This window comes from Bombina bombina, chromosome 6 (genome assembly GCF_027579735.1).
Source record: "Bombina bombina isolate aBomBom1 chromosome 6, aBomBom1.pri, whole genome shotgun sequence".
In the NCBI taxonomy this organism is placed as follows: Eukaryota; Metazoa; Chordata; class Amphibia; order Anura; family Bombinatoridae; genus Bombina; species Bombina bombina.
Genome location: NC_069504.1, coordinates 1,125,091,992 through 1,125,119,069, shown reverse-complemented (window position 1 = coordinate 1,125,119,069; position 27,078 = coordinate 1,125,091,992). Strand labels below are relative to the sequence as shown.

At 41.6% G+C, this 27,078-nt stretch overlaps 1 protein-coding gene across 1 annotated transcript in view; it reads left to right on the top strand.

Annotated features, from left to right (window-relative positions):
* TM7SF3 (transmembrane 7 superfamily member 3) overlaps positions 1 to 27,078 on the top strand; it is a 66,481-nt gene that overhangs the window by 424 nt on the left and 38,979 nt on the right. Inside the window, exon 2 of the mRNA XM_053719094.1 lies at positions 18,773 to 18,935. Coding sequence (XP_053575069.1) covers positions 18,902 to 18,935 — 34 coding nt within the window. The 5' untranslated portion in view covers positions 18,773 to 18,901. The remainder of the gene's footprint in view (positions 1 to 18,772; positions 18,936 to 27,078) is intronic.

Genomic DNA, 27,078 nt, shown 5'->3' with positions numbered 1-27,078 from the left:
TTAAATTATTCAGATAGAGCAGCAGTTTTAAACAACTTCCCAATTTACTTCCATTAACATGTGCACAGTCTTTTTTATATTTAAACTTTGAGTCACCAGCTCCTACTGAGCATGTGCAAGAATAAGTGTGTATGCATTTGTGAATGGCTGATGGCTGTCACATGGTATGTGTATGCATTTGTGATTAGCTGATGGCTCTCATATGGTACGTGTATGCATTTGTGATTAGCTGATGGCTGTCACATGGTACAGGGAGAGTGGAAATAGACATAACTTTTAAAATTGTCAGAAAAAAAATCTACTACTCATTTCAAGTTCAGACTAAGTGCTATTGCATTGTCTTGTTATCTTGCATTTGTTGATTATGCAAATATACTGTGTTGACTGGTCCTTTAAAAGGACATATATATATATATATATATATATATATATATATATATATATATATATATATATATATATATATATATATATATATATATATATATACACACACACACACACAGACTATATTAGCTATAAAGTATGGTCTGTGTATAAAATAGTTGTAAACATTAACAACTGTAGTTTTGAGTTTGGGTTTTTCAGTGCTGGAATCCTGCGGAAGCTGTGATCATATCAGAAGCCACAGGTAGATTGTTCAGCTGATATTTTAGGCTGATTGAGCTTGATTCACTAAGCCTTTCAACCTCAGCCTTTCAGCTTTCAGAAAAAAATTAATATATGACAAATATAAATAATAATTAAACATTTTTAGGTGGTTTAAAAGGACCACTAAATACCGTAGAATTGTAAAACTAACAAAGGAATAATAAAAATACAATGCAATAACACTTATTTTGAATTTCACAAAAGCAGTAGATTTTTTTTTTCTGGCAAATTAAATTTCTTTCTTAAGATATGGTGAGTCCACAGCTTGAGTAATTACTGTTGGGAATATCACTCCTGGCCAGCAGGAGGAGTCAAAGAGCACCACAGTTAAACTGCTAAGTATCACTCCCTTACCCACAACCCCCAGTCATTCTCTTTGCCTTCGGTGCATGGAGGAAGTGAAGTTTAGGTGTCTGAAGAAAATTTTTATTTAATCTACAAGCAAGTTTTGGGGTATAGCCATATTCCACGCCATTCCTTTAAAGCGGTTAGGAACTTGTAAAGAGATACTTACTGTGTTTTCCTAACAATTGCTGCCCTAGTTTAGAAAGCCAAAGTTGGCTACTCTGTTCTTTCTTTTTCAAAGATCTCTGTGAGGACCTGTGTCCTCTCATACCTTGTAACTGTCTACATGCCAGACAGCGAAGCAGGTAAGTGCTTTTCTTTTTTAAAGATACGATGAGTCCACGGATTTCATCCTTGTGAGATATCGCCTCCTGGTCAGCAGGAGGAGGCAAAGAGCACCACAGCAGAGCTGTATATATAGCTCCTCCCTTCCCTCCCACTCCAGTCAATCTCTTTGCCTGTGTTAGTGATAGGAAGAGGTAAAGTGAGGTGTTAGTTTAGATTCTTCATTCAAGAGTTTATTATTTTTAAAATGGTACCAGTGAGTGCTATTTTATTATAGGGTGTAGCCGTATTCCTTGTCAGCCTCTAGAGTAGAGCTACAGGTGGCTTTAAAGCTATGGGAACTGGTGGGACTTAACCCTCACTGTGCCTCCCATACTAGTGCTGCCCTTCTGGTGATGATGGTCTTAGCAGATATTAACTAAGGCCCTTTCTGTGTCCACAGAACTACAGGAGGGAGAAGACCTCTTGATCCTGTGAGACGTGTCATGCTTCGCTCAACATAGAGGTAAGTGCAGTCTTTATCTTTCTGGGCCACTTGCTATCTCAGAAATGGCTGTACTTTTATCTGTAGGGGAAAACATAGGCTCTCTGGGAAGGGCTTTCCTTATTAACAGAATGTGGGGTTCTCATGTGGCCATGTCAACCGACACTGTAGTTTTATATTTTCACCGAACTTTATAATAGACTTTTCTCCAACATTGGTGTGTCCGGTCCACGGCGTCATCCTTACTTGTGGGATATTCTCTTCCCCAACAGGAAATGGCAAAGAGTCCCAGCAAAGCTGGTCACATGATCCCTCCTAGGCTCCGCCCACCCCAGTCATTCTCTTTGCCGTTGCACAGGCAACATCTCCACGGAGATGGTTAAGAGTTTTTTGGGGTTTAAATGTAGTTTTATTCTTCTATCAAGTGTTTGTTATTTTAAAATAGTGCTGGTATGTACTATTTACTCTGAAACAGAAAAGGATGAAGATTTCTGTTTGTAAGAGGAAGATGATTTTAGCAGACAGTAACTAAAATCGATTGCCGTTTCCACACAGGACTGTTGAGATGAAGTAACTTCAGTTGGGGGAAACAGTTAGCAGACTTTTCTGCTTAAGGTATGACTAGCCATATTTCTAACAAGACGATGTAATGCTGGAAGGCTATCATTTCCCCTCATGGGGACCGGTAAGCCATTTTCTTAGTTAAACATAAAAGAATAAAGGGCTTCAAAAAGGGCTTAAAAACTGGTAGACATTTTTCTGGGCTAAAACGATTGCTTTACTAGGCATATTATGCAGATTCTAACTAATAATTGGTATTATAATCTTGGGGAACGTTTAGAGAAACGGCAGGCACTGTGTTGGACACCTTTTTCAGATAGGGGCCTTTCTAGTTATAGACAGAGCCTCATTTTCGCGCCATTAATGCGCAGTTGTTTTTGGAGAGCAAGGCATGCAGATGCATGTGTCAGGAGCTAAGAATCACTGAAAAAGCTTATAGAAGGCGTCATTTGGTATCTTATTCCCCTCTGGGCTTGGTTGGGTCTCAGCAAAGCATATAGCTGGGACTGTATAGGGGTTAAATGTAAAAACGGCTCCGGTTCCGTTAATTTAAGGGTTAAAGCTCTGAAATTTGGTGTGCAATACTTTTAATGCTTTAAGACACTGTGGTGAAATTTTGGTGAATTTTGAACAATTCCTTCATACTTTTTCACATATTCAGTAATAAAGTGTTTTCAGTTTGAAATTTAAAGTGACAGTAACGGTTTTATTTTAAAACGTTTTTTTGTGCTTTGTTGACAAGTTTAAGCCTGTTTAACATGTCTGTACCATCAGATAAGCTATGTTCTATATGTATGAAAGCCAATGTGTCTCCCCATTTAAATTTATGTGATAATTGTGCCATAGTGTCCAAACAAAGTAAGGACAGTAATGCCACAGATAATGATATTGCCCAAGATGATTCCTCAAATGAGGGGAGTAAACATGATACTACATCATCCCCTACTGTGTCTACACCAGTTATGCCCACACAGGAGGCCCCTAGTACATCTAGTGCGCCAATACTTATTACCATGCAACAATTAACGGCTGTAATGGATAACTCCATAGCAAATCTTTTATCCAAAATGCCTACTTATCAGAGAAAGCGCGATTGCTCTGTTTTAAACACTGAAGAGCAAGAGGACGCTGATGATAACTGTTCTGACATACCCTCACACCAATCTCAAGGGGCCATGAGGGAGGTTTTGTCTGATGGAGAAATTTCAGATTCAGGAAAAATTTCTCATCAAGCTGAACCTGATGTTGTGACATTTAAATTTAAATTAGAACATCTCTGCGCACTGCTTAAGGAGGTGTTATCTACTCTGGATGATTGTGACAATTTGGTCATTCCAGAGAAATTATGTAAGATGGACAAGTTCCTAGAGGTTCCGGTGCCCCCCGACGCTTTTCCTATACCCAAGCGGGTGGCGGACATAGTAAATAAAGAGTGGGAAAGGCCCGGCATACCTTTTGTTCCCCCCCCTATATTTAAGAAATTATTTCCTATAGTCGACCCCAGAAAGGACTTATGGCAGACAGTCCCCAAGGTCGAAGGGGCGGTTTCTACTCTAAACAAACGCACTACTATTCCTATCGAAGATAGTTGTGCTTTCAAAGATCCTATGGATAAGAAATTAGAGGGTTTGCTTAAAAAGATTTTTGTACAGCAAGGTTACCTTCTACAACCAATTTCATGCATTGTTCCTGTCACTACGGCAGCGTGTTTCTGGTTCGAGGAACTAGAAAAATCGCTCAGTAAAGAATCTTCGTATGAGGAGGTTATGGACAGAGTTCAAGCACTCAAATTGGCTAACTCTTTTGTTTTAGATGCCGCTTTGCAATTAGCTAGATTAGCGGCGAAAAATTCAGGGTTTGCTATCGTGGCGCGCAGAGCGCTTTGGCTAAAGTCTTGGTCAGCGGATGTGTCTTCCAAGACAAAATTGCTTAACATTCCTTTCAAAGGTAAAACATTATTTGGACCTGATTTGAAAGAGATTATTTCAGACATCACTGGGGGAAAGGGCCACGCCCTCCCACAGGATAGGTCTTTTAAGGCTAAAAATAAGCCTAATTTTCGTCCCTTTCGCAGAAACGGACCAGTCTCTAATTCTGTATCCTCTAAGCAAGAGGGTAATACTTCACAACCCAAACCAGCCTGGAAACCAATGCAAGGCTGGAACAAGGGTAAGCAGGCCAAGAAGCCTACCACTGCTACCAAAACAGCATGAAGGGATAGCCCCCGATCCGGGACCGGATCTAGTGGGGGGCAGACTTTCTCTCTTTGCTCAGGCTTGGGCAAGAGATGTTCAGGATCCTTGGGCGCTAGAAATAGTTTCTCAAGGTTATCTCCTGGAATTCAAGGAACTACCCCCAAGGGGAAGGTTCCACAGGTCTCAATTATCTTCAAACCAAATAAAGAGACAGGCATTCTTACATTGTGTAGAAGACCTGTTAAAGATGGGAGTGATACATCCAGTTCCAATAAGAGAACAAGGAATGGGATTTTATTCCAATCTGTTCATAGTTCCCAAAAAAGAGGGAACATTCAGACCAATTTTGGATCTAAAAATCCTAAACAAATTTCTCAGGGTACCATCGTTCAAAATGGAAACTATTCGAACGATCCTACCTACTATCCAGGAAAATCAATTTATGACTACCGTGGATTTAAAGGATGCGTACCTACATATTCCTATCCACAAGGAACATCATCAGTTCCTAAGGTTCGCTTTTCTGGACAAGCATTACCAGTTTGTGGCACTTCCATTTGGATTAGCCACTGCTCCAAGGATTTTCACAAAGGTACTAGGGTCCCTTCTAGCGGTTCTAAGACCAAGGGGCATTGCAGTAGTACCTTACTTGGACGACATCCTGATTCAAGCGTCGTCCCTGTCAAAAGCAAAGGCTCATACGGACATCGTCCTAGCCTTTCTCAGATCTCACGGATGGAAGGTGAACAAAGAAAAAAGTTCTCTGTCCCCATCAACAAGAGTTCCCTTCTTGGGAACAATAATAGATTCCTTAGAAATGAGGATTTTTATGACAGAGGTCAGAAAATCAAAACTTCTAAGCTCTTGTCAAGTACTTCATTCTGTTCCTTGTCCTTCCATAGCGCAGTGCATGGAAGTAATAGGATTGATGGTTGCAACAATGGACATAGTTCCTTTTGCACGAATTCATCTAAGACCATTACAACTGTGCATGCTCAGACAGTGGAATGGGGATTATACAGACTTGTCTCCGACGATTCAAGTAGATTAAAAGACCAGAGATTCACTCCGTTGGTGGCTGACCCTGGACAATCTGTCACAGGGAATGAGCTTCCGCAGACCAGAGTGGGTCATTGTCACGACCGACGCCAGCCTAGTGGGCTGGGGCGCGGTCTGGGAATCCCTGAAAGCTCAGGGTCTATGGTCTCGGGAAGAGTCTCTTCTCCCGATAAACATTCTGGAACTGAGAGCGATATTCAATGCTCTCAGAGCTTGGCCTCAACTAGCAAAGGCCAAATTCATAAGGTTCCAATCAGACAACATGACGACCGTTGCATATATCAATCATCAGGGGGGAACAAGGAGTTCCCTGGCGATGGAGGAAGTGACCAAGATAATTCAATGGGCGGAGGATCACTCCTGCCACTTGTCTGCGATCCACATCCCAGGAGTGGAAAATTGGGAAGCGGATTTTCTGAGTCGTCAGACATTCCATCCGGGGGAGTGGGAAATCTTTGCCCAAATAACTCAATTATGGGGCATTCCAGACATGGATCTGATGGCGTCTCGTCAGAACTTCAAGGTTCCTTGCTACGGGTCCAGATCCAGGGATCCCAAGGCGACTCTAGTAGATGCACTAGTAGCACCTTGGACCTTCAACCTAGCTTATGTATTCCCACCGTTTCCTCTCATCCCCAGGCTGGTAGCCAGGATCAATCAGGAGAGGGCCTCGGTGATCTTGATAGTTCCTGCGTGGCCACGCAGGACTTGGTATGCAGACCTGGTGAATATGTCATCGTCTCCACCATGGAAGCTACCTTTGAGACAGGACCTTCTTGTTCAGGGTCCATTCGAACATCCGAATCTGGTTTCCCTCCAACTGACGGCTTGGAGATTGAACGCTTGATTTTATCAAAGCGTGGGTTTTCAGATTCTGTAATAGATACTCTGATTCAGGCTAGAAAACCTGTAACTAGAAAAATTTACCATAAAATATGGAAAAAATATATCTGTTGGTGTGAATCTAAAGGATTCCCATGGAACAAGATAAAAATTCCTAAGATTCTATCCTTTCTACAAGAAGGTTTGGAGAAAGGATTATCTGCAAGTTCTCTGAAGGGACAGATCTCTGCTTTATCTGTTTTACTTCACAAAAGACTGGCAGCTGTGCCAGATGTTCAAGCATTTGTTCAGGCTCTGGTTAGGATCAAGCCTGTTTACAGACCTTTGACTCCTCCCTGGAGTCTAAATCTAGTTATTTCAGTTCTTCAAGGGGTTCCGTTTGAACCCTTACATTCCGTAGATATTAAGTTATTATCTTGGAAAGTTTTGTTTTTGGTTGCAATTTCTTCTGCTATAAGAGTTTCAGAGTTATCTGCTCTGCAGTGTTCTCCGCCCTATCTGGTGTTCCATGCAGATAAGGTGGTTTTGCGTACTAAGCCTGGTTTTCTTCCGAAAGTTGTTTCCAACAAAAATATTAACCAGGAGATAGTTGTACCTTCTTTGTGTCCGAATCCAGTTTCAAAGAAGGAACGTTTGTTACACAATTTGGACGTAGTCCGTGCTCTAAAATTCTATTTAGAGGCTACTAAAGATTTCAGACAAACATCTTCCTTGTTTGTTGTTTATTCTGGTAAAAGGAGAGGTCAAAAAGCGACTTCTACCTCTCTTTCCTTTTGGCTTAAAAGCATTATCCGATTGGCTTATGAGACTGCCGGACGGCAGCCTCCTGAAAGAATCACAGCTCACTCCACTAGGGCTGTGGCTTCCACATGGGCCTTCAAGAACGAGGCTTCTGTTGACCAGATATGTAAGGCAGCGACTTGGTCTTCACTGCACACTTTTGCCAAATTTTACAAATTTGATACTTTTGCTTCTTCGGAGGCTATTTTTGGGAGAAAGGTTTTGCAAGCCGTGGTGCCTTCCATTTAGGTGACCTGATTTGCTCCCTCCCTTCATCCGTGTCCTAAAGCTTTGGTATTGGTTCCCACAAGTAAGGATGACGCCGTGGACCGGACACACCAATGTTGGAGAAAACAGAATTTATGCTTACCTGATAAATTACTTTCTCCAACGGTGTGTCCGGTCCACGGCCCGCCCTGGTTTTTTAATCAGGTCTGATGAATTATTTTCTCTAACTACAGTCACCACGGTATCATATGGTTTCTCCTATATACATTTCCTCCTGTCCGTCGGTCGAATGACTGGGGTGGGTGGAGCCTAGGAGGGATCATGTGACCAGCTTTGCTGGGACTCTTTGCCATTTCCTGTTGGGGAAGAGAATATCCCACAAGTAAGGATGACGCCGTGGACCGGACACACCGTAGGAGAAAGTAATTTATCAGGTAAGCATAAATTCTGTTTTACTGTGAGGGTTTCCTACAGATCACTGGCTAATGTGTACTGGGGGCAGACGCTGGGGATATGTTACCGGAGACTCCGGTTCATGACTGTGTGTTTTTGTGGCACTATGTCGGACTTTTAAGTTGCGACCAAAACATGTCTGTGAAGGATTGCCTAACTATACAGGCTACGGCGATCTTACACAGATGGCTTAGGTGACGCCCACGAAGGGCGGGGCTTACTTTGGCACGCTGGGGCTTGAAAAATAGCCGCGTAGCGTACATTTACTTCCGGAAAGTCCCGACTGTCTGTAGGAGCCATCGCTAGTGACGCCATGACCGCATGGTTGCGAGCTAAGCAGGCGGTCTTGGGCGTTGTAGGATTGATCCGGACTTGTGCCTAAGAGTGGTCGGTGGACCGTGGGGGCAGGTAGGCGCCTCAGCAGAGCTATTGAGGCGAGGTGCTGTTTGCTTACTTGTTAAAATCGTCTAACTGATTTGCACTAAGAACAAAAAAGTTCTTCAAGCAGTGGTGTCTTCCGTTTAGGTTCCCTGTCTTGTTCCTCCCTTTTTCATCCCTGTACTATAGCTTTGGTATTGTATCCCACAAGTAAGGATGAAATCCGTGGACTCATCGTATCTTTAAAAAGAAAAGTAAATTTATTCTTACCTGATAATTTGTTTCTTTTAAGATACGATGAGTCCACGGCCCACCCTGTTTTTATGAGACAGGTCTTTATTTTTGTTAAACTTCAGTCACCTCTGCACCTTGGCTTTTCCTTTCTCTTCCTAACTTCGGTCGAATGACTCGAGTGGGAGGGAAGGGAGGAGCTATATATACAGCTCTGATGTGGTGCTCTTTGCCTCCTCCTGCTGACCTTGTATAGTAGTTTGTGCATTTTACTGTTTCAGGAGATGACTTTAGTTTCATGACCTGTAGCGATCGCAGTTGTGCCCTACTGATTTGACCTCATTAAAAGATTGTAATTTTAGTGCATTTCATCAATAACTTTGTCAGGTCTGAAGGTTTTTATATATAATAATACATATTCTGACATATAATAATATATATTATATTAGTCTCTCTCATTATTGGGGTGTTTTTTACTAAGGTCTGTACCATGTTTTGTTTCATGTTCATAATCTATTCTTAGTGTTCTTGGGACACTAATTTATTTATTTATTATTATTTATTTATTATTTATTTATTTCATGTTTTCATATGCTTTTATTTTGACACAATATTATATTCTCTCATATTGAAAAAAATATATACTATATCTGTGACATATAGGACACAATTTTATAATATCTTCCATATTGAAGTGATTCTGTAATGTCTGTGACATCATATTTTGTCCAGGGTTTTTTATATATATATATATATATATATATATATATATATATATATATATATATATATATATATATATATATATAAAATCTTGAGATCACCTTAGGGCTCTACGATGATAATTTCATCTTTCTCTCGTTAAGAAGATTTTTATCTTATGCCCGTGACATCTTGTATGGTCTTAGGTCATCTGTTTTTCTTTTTCAGTGATCTTAGGACTTTAATGGGTTTTTTTCTTCTTATTTATTTTAGATAGCATTCCATGATGTTTTCCATACTAAAATGTGTTGTGCCCAGGACTGTTGCATATTGTCTTTTTTCAAATCTTATTTTTTTATTCAGTAGTTTTCAATTCTCTTCTGAGAATTGTCAGCAAGTACTCATGGTACACAGGGAGCATTTCCAATTCCTGCCTTGTTGGACAAACACTTCCAATTTGTAGCCCTGCCTTTCGGCCTAGCCACTGACCCTCGAATCCTTACAAAGGTTTTGGGGGCTCTTTGACGGTGACTAGATCTCAAGGAATGCCGGTGGATCCATACCTGGACTATATCTTGTTTCAGGTACCATCTTTTCATTTAGCAAGATCCCATACAGATTCTCTGTTGTCGATTCTCTGCTCTCACGGGTGGAATGTGAATCTGGAAAAGAGTTCCTTGGTGCCAACTACCAGGGTATGTTTTTTGGGGATGATCATAGACTCGATTGACTGAGGTCAGAAAATTCAAACTTCTTGCTTCTTGTCTTTAATTCAGTCCTCTATCAGTCATCAGTGGCAATGTGTATGGAAGTAATTGGTCTCATGGTGGCTTCAATGGACATTATTCCGTTTGCTCGTTTCCATCTGAGACCTCTACAGTTATGCATGCTCAGATAATGGAACGGAGACCACTCGGACCTCTCTCAGAGGATAGTCTTAGACACGCTGATAAGAGCTTCTCTGTCCTGGTGGCTCTTTCAGGACAATCTGTCCCAGGGCACATGCTTCCTGTGACCATCTTGGGAAATTGGGACCATGGACGCCAGCCTTTTGGGCTGGGAAGCATTTTGGGGTTCCCTAAGAGCTAAGGGAATTTGGACTCTGGAGGAGTCTTTCCTCCCGATAAATATTCTAGAGTTGAGAGCAATCTAAAATGCACTGATAGCTTGGACTCATCTGAGTTTGGTCCGGTTTATCAGATTTCAATTGGAAAATACACCCTGTTCCAAATAATTATGCAAATTCTATTTCAGTGTCACAAAGATTAAAAAAAAAATTTCAGCTTAACTCATGGATGGCATTGTGTCTCAGAGCTTTTTTGATCACTGAAAACAATCTCAGACACCTGTGATAATTAGATTGCCAGGTGAGCCCAATTAAAGGAAAAACTACTAAAGGAGGGTGTTCCACATTATTAAGCAGAGCACCATTTTCAAGCAATATGGGGAAGAAAAAGGATCTCTCTGCTGCCGAAAAGAGTGAAATAGTTCAATGCCTTGGACGAGGTATGAAAACATTAGCTATTTCACGAAAACTTAAGCGTGATCTTCGCACTATTAAGAGATTTGTGGCTGATTCAGAGCACAGACGGGTTCGTGTAGATAAAGGCACATTGAGGAAGATTTCTGCCAGATCCATGCACCGGATCAAGAGAGCACCTGCTAAAATACCATTACATAGCAGCAAACAGATATTTGAAGCTGCTGGTGCCTCTGGAGACAACAAGGTGTAGAGTCCTCAAGAGTCTTGCAACTGTGCATAAACCTTCCATTCAGCCACTAACCAATGCTCACAAGCAGAAACGGCTGCATTGGGCAGAAAAATACATGAAGACTAATTTTCAAACAGTCCTGTTCACTGATGAGTGCCGTGCAACCCTGGATGGTCCAGATGGATGGAGTAGTGGATGGTTGGTGGACGGCCACCCTGTTCCAACAAGGCTGCAACGTCAGCAAGGAGGTGGTGGAGTCATGTTTTGGGCCAGAATCATGGGAAGAGAGCTGGTCGGCCCCTTTAGGGTCCCTGAAGGTGTAAAGATGACCTCTGCAAAGTATGTGGAGTTCCTGACTGACCATTTCCTTCCCTGGTACAGAAGGAAGAACTATGCTTTCCGTAATAAAATCATCTTAATGCATGACAATGAACCATCTCATGCTGCAAAGAATACCTCTGCATCAATGGCTGCTATGGGGAAAAAAGGAGAGAAAGTCATGGTGTGGCCTCCATCCTCCCCTGACCTCAATCCTATTGAGAACCTTTGGAGCATCCTCAAGCAAAAGATCTATGAGGGTGGGAGGCAGTTTACATCCAAACAGCAGCTCTGGGAGGCTATTCTGACATCTTGCAAACAAATTCAAGTAGAAACTGTCCAAAAACTCACAAGTTCAATGGATGCAAGACTTGTGAAGCTGCTATCAAATAAGGGGTCCTATGTTAAAATGTAACGTGACCTGTTAAAATGTTTAAAAAGTTAAAATGTTGTTCAAAGTTTGATTGAAATAGCTTTTGATTTCAGTAAATATGCTGCAAACACAACAAATGACAATTTTCAGTTCTTTATAACCTATAAAGTGTTTTGAGATTTACTGTGCGTAATAATTTGGAACAGTGCATTGTAAGTTTTTTATTTTGAAAAAAAAAAAACTTACCATTAGGAGGAGGTCAATAAAATTTGAATTGTACTCTTAATAGTTGATAACATGAGAATTATGCTGACTGTTGTTTACATCAATTATTTAGGTAAATGAGAAAGATATCATTGGCATAATAATTTGGAACAGGGTGTATTACTTCAGCAGTGTACATCAACCACCAGGGAGAAACTCTGAGCTCCCTAAGTCATGAAGGAGGTGACTCGCGTACTTCAGTGGGCGGAGTCTCACAATTGTCACCTTTCTGCCATCCACATCCCAGGGGTTGACAACTGGGAAGCGGATTATCTAAACATACAGACTTTTCATCCAGGGGAGTAGGCTCTTTATCTGGAAGTATTATCTATGATAACCCTTAGGTGGGGATTTCTTGAGTTGGATCTGATGGCGTCTGTGTTAAACGCCAAACTTTCAAAATACGGGTCAAGATCAGAGATCCGCAAGCAGCTCTGGTTGAGTCTGGTGGTTCCTTGGGGCTAGAGTCTCATTTACCTGTTCCCTCCGTTTGCCCTCTTTTCTCGGGTAATAGCTCGTATCAAACAGGAGTGGGCATCAGTGATTCTAATCGACCCCAGCTTGGCCGCACAGAATCTGGTTTGCGGACCTGATAAGGATGTCGTCCCTTCCTCCTTGGAAGTTGCCTCTGAGGAAGGACCTTCTACTTTAGGGTCCTTTCTTCCATCAAAATCTGGATTCTCTGAAGCTGACTGATTGACGATTAAATGCCTAGTCTTGTCTAGACGAGGTTTTCGGAACAGGTTTTTGATACCATGCTTCAGGCTCCTAAGCCAGTAACTCACAAGATTTACCATAAGGTGTGGTGTATATACCTTTTTGGTGCAAATCTAGGGGTTTTCCTTGGAGTCTGTTGAGGGTACCCCGAATTCTGTCTTTTCTTCAGGCGGGCCTGCAGAAGGGCTTGTCAGTCAGTACTCTGAAAGGTCAGATCTCTGCCCTTTCGATTCTTTTACATAAACGTCTGGTGGATTTGCCAAATGTTCAGGCTTTGGTCAGAATCAGGCCTGTGTTTAAACCAGTTGCTCCTCCATGGAGCCTTAACTTGTTCTTAGGGTTCTGCAGCAGACTCCGTTTGGGCCTATGCACTCTGTTGATATTAAACTTTTATTTTGGAAAGTTTTGTTTCTTCACGTTTTTTCTTCTGCTCATAGAGTTTCTGAGCTTTCGGCTCTGCAGTGTGATTCGCCTTACCTTATTTTTCATGCGGATAAGGCTGTCCTTAGTACCAAATAGGGATTTCTTCCTAAGGTGGTATCGGACTGCAATATTAATCAGGAAATTGTCGTTCCTTTGTTTCTGTTCTAATCCTTCTCAGAAGGAACGTTTGTTACACAACCTGAATGTTGTGCGTGCTCTGAAGTTTTATTTGCTGGTGACTAGAGATTTTCGTCAATCTACTGCCCTTTTTCTGGTATTCTCTGGTAAACGGAAGGGCCAGAAGGCCACTTCTACTTTTTCTTTTTGGCTGTGAAGTGTTATTCGGTTGGCATATGAGACAGCTGGACAGCTGTCTCCTGAGAGAATCACGGCTCATTCCACTAGGGCTGTCTCCTCTTCCTGGGCCTCTGTGGAACAAACCTGCAAGGCGGCCACTTGGTCCTCGTTGCATACTTTTTCCAAAATTTTACAAAATCAATGTTTTTGCCTCAGCTGAGGCTTCTTTTGGGAGGAAAGTTCTTCAAGAGGTGGTGCCTTCTGTTTAGATCCGCCTGTCTTGTTTTCCCTCCCTTCCATTCTGTGTTCTCTAGCTTGGGTATTGGTTCACACTAGTAATGTAATGGATTCGTGGACTCTCCATGCCATTGTAAAGAAAACAAAATAATTGCTTACCTGATAAATTATTTTCTTTCATGGCATGGAGAGTCCACAACCCGCCCTTAATTTCTATTTAAAGGGACAGTTTACTCAAAAAATGTCTTCCCTTTACTTTGTTCCCAATGATCCACTTTACCTGCTGGAGTGTATTAAATTGTTTACAAGTATTTATATTACCCTTATTTTGACATTTGAACTAGTTGATTTAGCCTGTGGTATCCCCACCCATCCTTAAAGTTTTTGGCCTTAAGGCCAAGCTGTGTAAACACAGCCAGCAGAAGAAATTACACTCCCAGTGGGGTATAGAAGAGATAAGGTAATAAAATGTTAATTTTCTATTGTTATCTGCAAGTATTGGTGATTGGTTATAAGATAAAGAAGCAGGTATATTTACACAATGTTATAAAGTAATGAGATCTGATTATATCTACAAGCTCAACCCATTTTATTAGGTTGTGGCTTCAAAACACTCACGGCTAGATTTAGAGTTTTGTCGGTAACGACCCGCGTAGCTAACGCTGGCTTTTTTCTGGCCGCACCTTTAAAATAACTCTGGTATTGAGAGTCCACAGAATGGCTGCGTTAGGCTCCAAAAAAGGAGCGTAGAGCATATTTAACGCAACTTCAACTCTCGATACCAGAGTTGCTTATGGACGCGGCCAGCCTCAAAAACGTGCTCGTGCACGATTCCCCCATAGAAAACAATGGGGCTGTTTGAGCTGAAAAAAAACCTAACACCTGCAAAAAAGCCGCGTTCAGCTCCTAACGCAGCCCCATTGTTTGCTATGGGGAAACACTTCCTACGTCTGCACCTAACACTCTAACATGTACACCCCTAACCTTACACTTATTAACCCCTATTCTGCCGCCCCCGCTATCGCTGACCCCTGCATATTATTATTAACCCCTAATCTGCCGCTCCGTAAACCGCCGCTACTTACATTATCCCTATGTACCCCTAATCTGCTGCCCCTAACACCGCCGACCCCTATATCATATTAACCCCTAATCTGCCGCCCACAACGTCGCCTCCACCTGCCTACACTTATTAACCCCTAATCTGCCGACCGGACCGCACCGCTATTATAATAAAGTTATTAACCCCTAATCCGCCTCACTAACCCTATAATAAATAAATAGTATTAACCCCTAATCTGCCCTCCCTAACATCGCCGACACCTAACTTCAAACATTAACCCCTAATCTGCTGACTGGAGCTCACCGCTATTCTAATAAATGTATTAACCCCTAAAGCTAAGTCTAACCCTAACACTAACACCCCCCTAACTTAAATATAATTTAAATCTAACGAAATTAATTAACTCTTATTAAATAAATTATTCCTATTTAAAGCTAAATACTTACCTGTAAAATAAATCCTAATATAGCTACAATATAAATTATAATTATATTATAGCTATTTTAGGATTAATATTTATTTTACAGGTAACTTTGTATTTATTTTAACCAGGTACAATAGCTATTAAATAGTTAAGAACTATTTAATAGCTAAAATAGTTAAAATAATTACAAAATTACCTGTAAAATAAATCCTAACCTAAGTTACAATTAAACCTAACACTACACTATCAATAAATTAATTAAATAAATACAATACCTACAATTACCTACAATTAAACCTAACACTACACTATCAATAAATTAATTAAATACAATACCTACAAATAACTACAATTAAATAAACTAACTAAAGTACAAAAAATAAAAAAGAACTAAGTTACAAAAAAATAAAAAAATATTTACAAACATAAGAAAAATATTACAACAATTTTAAACTAATTACACCTACTCAAAGCCCCCCAAAATAAAAAATGCCCTACCCTATTCTAAATTACTAAAGTTCAAAGCTCTTTTACCTTACCAGCCCTGAACAGGGCCCTTTGCGGGGCATGCCCCAAAGAATTCAGCTCTTTTGCTTGTAAAAAAAAACATACAATACCCCCCCCCCAACATTACAACCCACCACCCACATACCCCTAATCTAACCCAAACCCCCCTTAAATAAACCTAACACTAAGCCCCTGAAGATCTTCCTACCTTGTCTTCACCATGCCAGGTATGACCGTCCGTTCCAGGCTCCGATATCTTCATCTAAGCCCAAGCGGGGGCTAGACATCCATCATCCGACGGCTGAAGAAGTCCAGAAGAGGCTCCAAAGTCTTCATCCTATCCGGGAAGAAGAGTAGATCCGGACCGGCAACCATCTTCTTCCAAGCGGCATCTTCTATCTTCATCCGATGAGGACCGGCTCCATCTTGAACACCTCCACCGCGGACCCATCTTCTTCCGACGACGACTTCCCGACGAATGACGGTTCCTTTAAGGGACGTCATCCAAGATGGCGTCCCTCGAATTCCGATTGGCTGATAGGATTCTATCAGCCAATCGGAATTAAGGTAGGAAAATTCTGATTGGCTGATTAAATCAGCCAATCAGAATCAAGTTCAATCCGATTGGCTGATTCAATCAGCCAATCAGATTGAGCTCGCATTCTATTGGCTGTTCCGATCAGCCAATAGAATGCAAGCTCAATCTGATTGGCTGATCGGATCAGCCAATCGGATTGAACTTGATTCTGATTGGCTGATTCCATCAGCCAATCAGAATTTTCCTACCTTAATCCCGATTGGCTGATAGAATCCTATCAGCCAATCGGAATTCGAGGGACGCCATCTTGGATGATGTCCCTTAAAGGAACCGTCATTCGTCGGGAAGTCGTCGGAAGAAGATGGGTCCGCGGTGGAGGTCTTCAAGATGGAGCCGGTCCTCATCGGATGAAGATAGAAGATGCCGCTTGGAAGAAGATGGTTGCCGGTCTGGATCTACTCTTCTTCCCGGATAGGATGAAGACTTTGGAGCCTCTTCTGGACTTCTTCAGCCGTCTGATGATGGATGTCTAGCCCCCGCTTGGGCTTAGATGAAGATATCGGAGCCTGGAACGGACGGTCATACCTGGCATGGTGAAGACAAGGTAGGAAGATCTTCAGGGGCTTAGTGTTAGGTTTATTTAAGGGGGGTTTGGGTTAGATTAGGGGTATGTGGGTGGTGGGTTGTAATGTTGGTGGGGGTATTGTATGTTTTTTTTTTTACAGGCAAAAGAGCTGAATTCTTTGGGGCATGCCCCGCAAAGGGCCCTGTTCAGGGCTGGTAAGGTAAAAGAGCTTTGAACTTTAGTAATTTAGAATAGGGTAGGGCATTTTTTTATTTTGGGGGTCTTTGTTATTTTATTAGGGGGCTTAGAGTAGGTGTAATTAGTTTAAAATTGTTGCAATATTTTTCTGATGTTTGTAAATATTTTTTTATTTTTTGTAACTTAGTTCTTTTTTATTTTTTGTACTTTAGTTAGTTTATTTCATTGTATTTATTTGTAGATATTGTATTTAATTAATGTATTGATAGTGTAGTGTTAGGTTTAATTGTAGGTAATTGTAGGTATTTTATTTAATTAATTTATTGATAGTGTAGTGTTAGGTTTAATTGTAACTTAGGTTAGGATTTATTTTACAGGTAATTTTGTAATTATTTTAACTATTTTAGCTATTGTACCTGGTTAAAATAAATACAAAGTTACCTGTAAAATAAATATAAATCCTAAAATAGTTATAATATAAATATAATTTATATTGTAGCTATATTAGGATTTATTTTACAGGTAAGTATTTAGCTTTAAATAGGAATAATTTATTTAATAATAGTTAATTTATTTCGTTAGATTTAAATTATATTTAACTTAGGGGGGTGTTAGTGTTAGGGTTAGACTTAGCTTTAGGGGTTAATAAATTTATTAGAATAGCGGTGAGCTCCAGTCGGCAGATTAGGGGTTAATGTTTGAAGTTAGGTGTCGGCGATGTTAGAGAGGGCAGATTAGGGGTTAATACTATTTATTATAGGGTTAGTGAGGCGGATTAGGGGTTAATAACTTTATTATAATAGCAGCGTTTTGCGGTCGGCAGATTAGGGGTTAATAAGTGTAGGCAGGTGGAGGCGACGTTATGGGGGGCAGGTTAGGGGTTAATAAATATAATACAGGGGTTGGCGGTGTTAGGGGCAGCAGATTAGGGGTACATAGCTATAATGTAGCTGGCGGCGGACAGCAGATTATGGGTACATAAGTATAACGTAGGTGGTGGTCGGCAGATTAGGGGTTAAAAAATTTTAATCGAGTGTCGGCGATGTGGGGGGACCTCGGTTTAGGGGTACATAGGTAGTTTATGGGTGTTAGTGTACTTTAGAGCACAGTAGTTAAGAGCTTTATAAACCGGCGTTAGCCCAGAAAGCTCTTAACTACTGACTTTTTTCTGCGGCTGGAGTTTTGACGTTAGATTTCTAACGCTCACTTCAGACACGACTCTAAATACCGGAGTTAGGAAGATCCCATTGAAAAGATAGGATACGCAAATGACGTAAGGGGATCTGCGGTATGGAAAAGTCGCGACTGAAAAGTGAGCGTTAGACCCTTTTTTGACTGACTCCAAATACCGGCGGTAGCCTAAAAACCAGCGTTAGGAGCCTCTAACGCTGGTTTTCACGGCTACCGCCAAACTCCAAATCTAGGCCAAAATCAGCTATTTGATATACACAAATAAACCCTAAAAAACAAATCCCATACATTTTATACTCTGCAGCTGGTAGAAAAAAGTAACTGGAAACATATTAAGGGAAAAACAATTTTATAGTATACTGTCCCTTTAAGAAGGCGTTGGTCGTTTATATTTTAAACCTCAGGCACCTCTATACCTTTGTGTCCTCTTCTCTTTCTATATTCCCTCAACTGAATGACTGGGGGTTTATGGGAAGTGGGAGTGATACTAAACAGCTTTGCTGGGGTGTTCTTTGCCTCTTCCTAGTAGCCAGGAGTTGAATCCCCACTAGTGATTGAATGGATTTGTGGACTCTCTATGCCAGGAAAGAAAATAATTTATCAGATAAGCATACATTTTATATTTGTAGAGGTTAAACATATACTGCAGGTTAATGTCTCTTTAGAGGCAGATTCCAATTGGTTTGTTACTGGTATTTTGTCATGTGTTATAGGTATTTACATTCTAAATGGTCCTCTCTTTTCTTTCAGTCAAACATACTGACGTGCGCAATAGTTGGCTCCTACACAGTGGTGTTGGCAATAGACAGTTATCTGTACACAAGTCTCAGCTATATCACCTTAAATGTTCTTAAGAGAGCCCTAAATGATGACTTCAGTATGGCTTACACCAGTGTGCCTTTCCAAACCAACGGTGAGTACCGGTTATCAGACTCGCTCCTCTGAGCGTTTCTGCGTCAATACAAGTATCTTGTTCTCACTTCTGTTTTGTGCATCTGAGATGACCACGGTGCAGTGGTAGGAAAAGCACTAATGGCTTAGCAGATGGGTCGATACTTCCAAAAAGGTCAAATATACTTAAATGTTATGTTAGAATTCATGTATGTATTTGTGTGTGTGTGTGTGTGTGTATATATATATATATATATATATATAACTGCACAATTATATATAAGCATAATCTCTGAAGAAAAACAACCACAGTCTCTCCCCTTTGCAGTCCTTGTAAAGAGTTATAGTGTTAACAACAAAGGATCCCTTGATCCTAGAGAAGCAAAACAAAGCAAGTAGCCATAGATCCCTCTGTTAGTATGGGATTCACCTGTCCTGGTACCAGCCGTGAACAACACTGGGCAGAATGTAAATGTGGGACCTTTGAGAGCAGCCGTGCCCAACACAGCAATTTGCTGTGCCCACTCACCACTCCTGTCGTGTCTCCTTATACGCTGTATCACCGGGATCTCCTGATTTGTTGTACGCACTGCCTCTAGTAGCGGCGTTCTATTGTAACGCTGGAAGGTGTGTCCGATCACGTGACCGGCTCCAGCCAATCACCGCCAATCTCCATCTCAGTCAGATGGCTCCAATACAAGGCTGAATCTGCATCTGAAAGGGTATAGAGCAGAGTATGCAAGCTTCCCCTTGCTCTTGAAAGTCCTGGATAGTATATAAGCTTGATAGTAAATGATGTCCAAGTCGAAGTAATAACGTAAAATATTTTATTGATATCCACTTATGGTAAAAACAATCATGTGAGTACCATAGTGCACATAAAAGGTCATACACACAAAAGCATTAGACTGACATGTTTCGGCCGTAATCGTAGCTGATTCTTTTTTTTTTAAAACTTTTATTTTATAGTTAAGAAAATATATTACAATAATCAAATATAAAAAAATGCATCACAATGAATAAATTATTCCATATAAAATTTGAACAGTAACAATCCGTGTCAAGGTAAGGGTCAGAAATCCCCCTTACATTAGTGAATTACATAATAAAGATAATACAGAAATTAGACAATCAACCAGGATTTATCATATGTGTATCAAAGTCTAGAAAACATACTAAACTTGTGACATATTTGTGGTCATTTTTCATCTTTACTTCTTTTAACAGTTAATATCTCTCCCAGACATACGCACATCACACAAAACGAAAAAATAAAAAAAAAAAAAAAAAAAAAATATCCAACTCTCTCATCTCCCCGCCCCGCCTAATCACCTCACCCAGCATCTGTCGCCCATTCTCCAGGGAAGTGGCCAGCTAGAATGTTTACCATTTGTTTATACCATTTGGAGAGAGCAGCAGGAGTAAGATATCTTTTAAGGCCAATTTTTATCTGTGACTCTCTCCAAGAGGTCGGTACCCAGCTTTGTTGGATTATTTGGAAACTCCCAGTAATGGTCTGTTCGTCTATATCTGGGAAATATGTGCCCCACATTGCCACCATCTCAGTTACCTGTGTCTTTGACGTTTTCTGATTTATGAGAAGATATAGTGGGGAAATTATATAGATTCCTGCCGCATACAGGGAGATCTTGGCCTGTAGCTCACCCCGGGACCAATTATTCCCGTATTTTGAGCATAGCTCCTGAAGATAGTGTCTAGCTTGGAGATAAGCATAGAATTCGCGTGAATGTAGGTCATATTGTATTGCAATATCTTCGAACAGTCGCGGATATCCGTCTGTGTCTAGTAGTTGACACATATTTTGAAGACCCTTTAACGCCCAAGCTTTGAATATCTGATTGGTTAGGCCAGGCCCAAACTCGGGATTACCACATATAGTTAAATATTGTGATATGTGGGGGGAGCAATCGTTTTCCACACAGAGCCTCTGCCAGGCCACAATGACGTTCTTAAAGGTGGTCATATAAAATATATTAGAGGGCAGGGAAGTGAGGGGACAGTGTAAGAGTGCCTTCAAGCTGAACGGGGCCACAATTTGATTTTCCCAGATAACCGAGGAAATTTGGTCTTTCCCAGTTAGCCAGTCTAAAGCAAATCTGGCTAAAATGACCAGATTATATGATTGAATATTAGGGAGAGCAAGGCCTGCTGAAAGCTTAGAATTCATAAGTCTATGGGGCGCAATGCGTGGTCTCTTACCATTCCATAAGAATTGGGAACATGCCCTATTATACATGTTAATATCTTTTTTATGTAGAAAGCACGGGATATTCTGCAGAATATAAAAAAGTTTTGGAAAGAGGACTGATTTAATTAAAGTCACGCGCGCCGTTAATGATATGGGCAATGAAGTCCACTCCTCTAGCTTCCTTCTGCAATAGTCTAGACTTGGCCTATAATTTATCTTGTACCACTCTTCTGGATTTCTAGATAGACAAAGGCTGAGATAAGTAATCTGGGAGACCTCAAGGAAGGGATGATTACAATAATAAGGAGGATTTCTATATAGCCACATTAATTCTGATTTTGAGATGTTTATCTTAAATCCAGAGATCTCCCCAAATTCTTGGATAATCGTTTGAAAGATGGGTATAGTGACCTTAAGATTGGAAAGAAATATTAGAAGATCATCCGCATATAGGAGCAACACTAGCTTTTCATCTGCCATGAGGATCCCGTCCAGTTCTTGTCTTAATCGAATGGCAAGGGGTTCTATACTCAGGTTGAATAGAAAAGGTGAAAGAGGACATCCTTGTCTAGTCCCTCTGGATAGCTCAAAGCGTTGGGTAGATGTATTATTTATGATGACCGCCGAGGAAGGGGTACTATAGATTAATTGAATATAATTAATAAAATATTCAGGAAATCCGAACCGATCTAGCGCGGAGAACAAATGGTCCCAGTCAACGCGATCGAACGCTTTCTCCGCGTCGATCGTTAAGATAGCCTTATCTTCCGTTTCCAATACCCGTAAAGACTTATATTTAATCCAGAAGGATTCGATCAGGATTAATAATTTCCTTGTATTTCTTACGGGGTTCCGGCCCGACATGAAACCCGATTGGTTCTCATGGATTAAATCACCCATGTATGGTTTCAATCGGGAGGCTATTATAGATGCGAGCAGCTTATAGTCGGTGTTGAGGACTGAGATCGGTCTATAGGAGCTAGGTAATTCCGGGTCTTTACCCTTTTTTAGGATTAATGAGATATTCGCAGTTGTAAAAGAGGGAGAACAATTGGTGTTCTCTGAAAAATAAAAATTAAATAGCTTATTCAATATTGGGGTCACCTGTGTCTGTAAAATCCTATAGTACTCAATGGGGAGGGCATCAGGTCCAGCCGCTTTATTAGTTTTCGCATTCTTAATTGCCATTGTGATTTCCTCCTCAGTAATAGAGGCGTTAATCGCGTCTCTGGCCTCAGAAGATAACCTTGGGATCTTAATCTTTTCCCAAAATACCAATCTCTTATCGGGGTTAGTAGAATCTCTTTTGTATATGTGACGAAACCAATCTCGCCACTGTACATTGGAGGGCCTGTTATGGAACATTCTTTGGGCTGGAGGTACATGGGCTTAAGGATACCCAGAGACTGCATGAAAATATGGAATTTTATATGCTGGACACCCCATGTACTTTCATAACTCTGTCTTATGTCTATGTCACCCTGTATCCATAAATACAGGATGGGTACAGGGTGTGAGTGCACCTTTTGGGAGCAATTGTGACTCTATAAGCCAAGTGGGCATAAAAGACTTTATAGCTAATAAGAACTGTTCCTATATTCAGTAATAAGATGTATTCTATGTATGTTTAAGATCTGATTGTGTCTCAGGAGTCTGTCTGGGTAAACTGATTGTGTCCTTGTGTGATTATGTTAACTAGACTGCCCAACATCAGATTGTCTGAGTAAACGTTCTTCCCTAGTTAATTAACTTAATATGTTAATCTGTTTTACCTGTCAATAGACAATTGTTAGAGGTTTGATGCATTGTTCATATGTTTGCTTTACTGTTAAACCAATGCCCTTTGTAACCTGAAGCCAGGGTGTATAAATCTGTGTGCTGCCTTCAAATAAAGCAGACATTCTGTTTTAAACCTGAAACTGGCTGGGTTGTGAATTGCTGATTCCCTATGCAGGACATTGTTCATCTGGTATTAACCCTTGGTACACTGTTGGTACCGTAACATTGGTGGCAGCGACGGAATGAACCTTATCGCCCAGAAGAGCAACTACACAAGCCAGTAACCTCAGGAAGAGGGGGATTATTACAATACTGACTAAGATGGAAAAGAGAAAAGTACATTTTGCAGCTTTTAAAAACTTCCTGGAAACAGAAGGAGAGATTGATGGGTACCTTGCGGATTTTGAGAGGCAATGTGCACTACACAAGGTACCCGCAGAGGACTGGGTCACGATATTATCTGCAAAATTATCCGGCCGGGCCAGAGAGGCTTTTCGGGCCATTCCAGATGAGGAAGTCAGGGATTATAATACTGTAAAAGAGGCTCTGCTCTCCAGGTATGCGGTTACACCGGAGGCATACAGGAGGCGGTTCAGAGACACTGTTAAATTAGCTGGAGATTCCTACCTTGAGTGGGCATGTAAGGTGCACCGCACAGCAGCTCACTGGATAGCGGGGTGCCAAGCCATATCTGGGGAAGAGGTGCTGCAGCTATTCCTGTTGGAACATTGCTTCGACAAATTACCCGCAGGAGTTCGAGAGTGGGTTCGGGACCGTAAACCCTCCACCCTGCAGGAAGCGGCTCGCTTGGCAGATGAGTATACGGATGCCCGCAAACTGGACACTGCTACCACTAAGCCCCCTGCTAGAGTGGAGTACAGACCCCCAGTCACCCCAGCAGCTGCCAGTTACCAAACCCCGGCGCACCACTATACCATACGGCCTCCGGCCACAAACTACCCTCAGAGAGCCCTGCGGTGCTACTCACAACCTATTCGGTGCTTTAGATGTAAGCAACTAGGGCACAAAAGACCAGAGTGTCCCCTAAACGCAGCGAACCAAGCGCAGTCCTGGAGAAGACCCGCCGGCGGAATCCCACGTAATCCTCAGCCTGCGGCCCGCTACGTAGAGGCGCAAGAATGCTGGAGCATCCTACATGAGGCAGACCTTGTGCAAGCTGCCCACCGGAATAACCGGCAACTGGTTAAAGTGAATGGGAAGAAGGTCAGTGGTCTACGGGATACTGGTGCTACCATGACCTTGCTTCAAAAGAACTTGGTGTCTGAGAAACAGTACACTGGAGACACTGTGGCTGTGAGGGTAGCAGGGGGCGATGTGTTCAGCCTACCTGTTGCCAGGGTACATTTGGATTGGGGAGTGGGCGCTAGACCTGTGAATGTGGGGGTCAAGAAGGACTTACCTGCTGATGTTCTTCTTGGAAATGACTTGGCCCCCCTTGTTTCTGCCTACGCTCCTATGGGTCCCGCTGATGTTAACTCTGTGACTACCCGTGCCCAGATCCGTGCAGCAGAGACTGACCCACCTGCTGCTAAGCCCCAGGACGCTGAGCTCAGTAAATCTCTATCCGCTATTGATATGTGGAGGTCCCGTTACAATGCGCTGATGAAGGAGAAGAGGAGCGCAGAGGAAAAAGCACGTTTAGAACAGGAATCTCTGCTAGACAAGCTGCACCGACAGACTGCAGAAAACACCAGCTTGAGAGTGGAACATGAAACATTAAAGAAAAACTTAGTGACACTGGAGGAGAAGCTGACGCTGGCTCATAGTGAGGTGCTGCAACTCAAGGGCACCCTATGTCAGTATGAAGGGATTGTGGATACCTATAAAGAGCAGGTACAGAAAACTCGTAAAGAAGCTGATGTGATTTTGAAGGACTGTTTGGCCCTGGTCTGGGCACTGAGGAATTTGAACCCTTGTTTGTATGGACAGGAATTCTCTCTCATAACGGGAATACAGATGGATTGTCCCAGCAAACTGACATGCCTACCAGGCGCTCTGGTGGTATATGGCACAGTACATACCCTGGACAGCCGAGCATGACAAACCAGAGGGAGAGGAGTTTGATGGTCCTGTCCCCCAGCAACACGGCTGTTTAGCCAAAGGGGAGACGATTGGTCTCCCCCTCCAGCAGCACAGCTATGTATCCAAAGGGGAGACAGTCGGTCTCCCCCTCCAGCAACCAGGCTCCCACCAGGCTACTTCCATGGTAGTGCTGGCACCCGGGCAGAGTACAGCTGGTCTCTGCCCACCTCGCAACCCACCAATTCAGCGTACCAGTCCCCCACACAGCTGTGGTGAGGCACCTGGACATGGACAAGTTTTCCCCGTACTCAGGTGTAGTAACCATTTATTGTGGGTGGGCTGTACTACTAATTGTGTTTTATGGGTGGGTTGCTGGACTAACCAGGGCACTGACCGGCAGGAGGTCAGATACCCTGTTAGTCTGTTTGGAAAAGGGGAGAGATGTGACGAAACCAATCTCGCCACTGTACATTGGAGGGCCTGTTATGGAACATTCTTTGGGCTGGAGGTACATGGGCTTAAGGATACCCAGAGACTGCATGAAAATATGGAATTTTATATGCTGGACACCCCATGTACTTTCATAACTCTGTCTTATGTCTATGTCACCCTGTATCCATAAATACAGGATGGGTACAGGGTGTGAGTGCACCTTTTGGGAGCAATTGTGACTCTATAAGCCAAGTGGGCATAAAAGACTTTATAGCTAATAAGAACTGTTCCTATATTCAGTAATAAGATGTATTCTATGTATGTTTAAGATCTGATTGTGTCTCAGGAGTCTGTCTGGGTAAACTGATTGTGTCCTTGTGTGATTATGTTAACTAGACTGCCCAACATCAGATTGTCTGAGTAAACGTTCTTCCCTAGTTAATTAACTTAATATGTTAATCTGTTTTACCTGTCAATAGACAATTGTTAGAGGTTTGATGCATTGTTCATATGTTTGCTTTACTGTTAAACCAATGCCCTTTGTAACCTGAAGCCAGGGTGTATAAATCTGTGTGCTGCCTTCAAATAAAGCAGACATTCTGTTTTAAACCTGAAACTGGCTGGGTTGTGAATTGCTGATTCCCTATGCAGGACATTGTTCATCTGGTATTAACCCTTGGTACACTGTTGGTACCGTAACAGTATAAATCTTGAAAAAAGTCAAAAAATACTTTTTCAATGTCAGTATGTTTGGTATATCTCATATCTCCCTGTTTAATAGCAGATATTGGATGTCTGGGAGAAGATTTAGTAGTTCTGGCCAGGAATTTCGCCGATCTACCCGTAAAGCCTCCGTATATTGCTCTCATTCTCATTTCTTCCTGAACGCTACTTTGTTTAATATGCGTATCACGGAGCGTTTTTGCAGTCACATATGCATCCCAACAAACTTTAGTGTGGTTTATAATATAAGCCCTATATGCATTCTTAACCCGATTAGCAAGTTGTCTAGTTGTTAGGCTCCAATTTTTTTTCAAATGTAGGGAGTAAGATTTAATTTCCCCTCGTAAAACGGCCTTAGAAGCCTCCCAGAACACTTCGATCTTATCTATATAACTGTAATTATTATTATAGTATTCATCCCATTTTAAACGTAATTGGTTCTGAAACTTGATATTGTTGCTCAAGTACTTAGGAAAATATATATGATTCTTACCTCGATATCCACAGTTCATATCACATCTCAACCCGATCACGGCGTGATCGGAAATGACGATATCTCCAATACTGGACACCCAGTTCCAGTTAAGCAGGGATTCAGAAATTAAAAAATAATCGATCCTCGAAAAGGACTGTTGGACTTGAGATACACATGAATAGTCTCGAGCATCCGGGTTCTGGAGCCGCCATATGTCCACCAGTCCCAGCTGACTACAGAATTTCTGAAAGGTCCGGGATTTCCGATCCCTATTTTTTAAGGCCTTTTTATTTGAGCTATCTAGCAGAGGGTCTGCCATTAAATTTAGGTCTCCCCCGATAATTAGATTTGACCCAATATAGTTATGTAGTTTAACTGAGAGTGCAGACCAAAATTTGCGATCGATTTGATTGGGACCGTATATATTGCACAATATGTATTTTATATGTTTAATTTCCAATTCCGCGATTAAGAATCTGCCCTCAGGATCGGCTACAGTGTTAA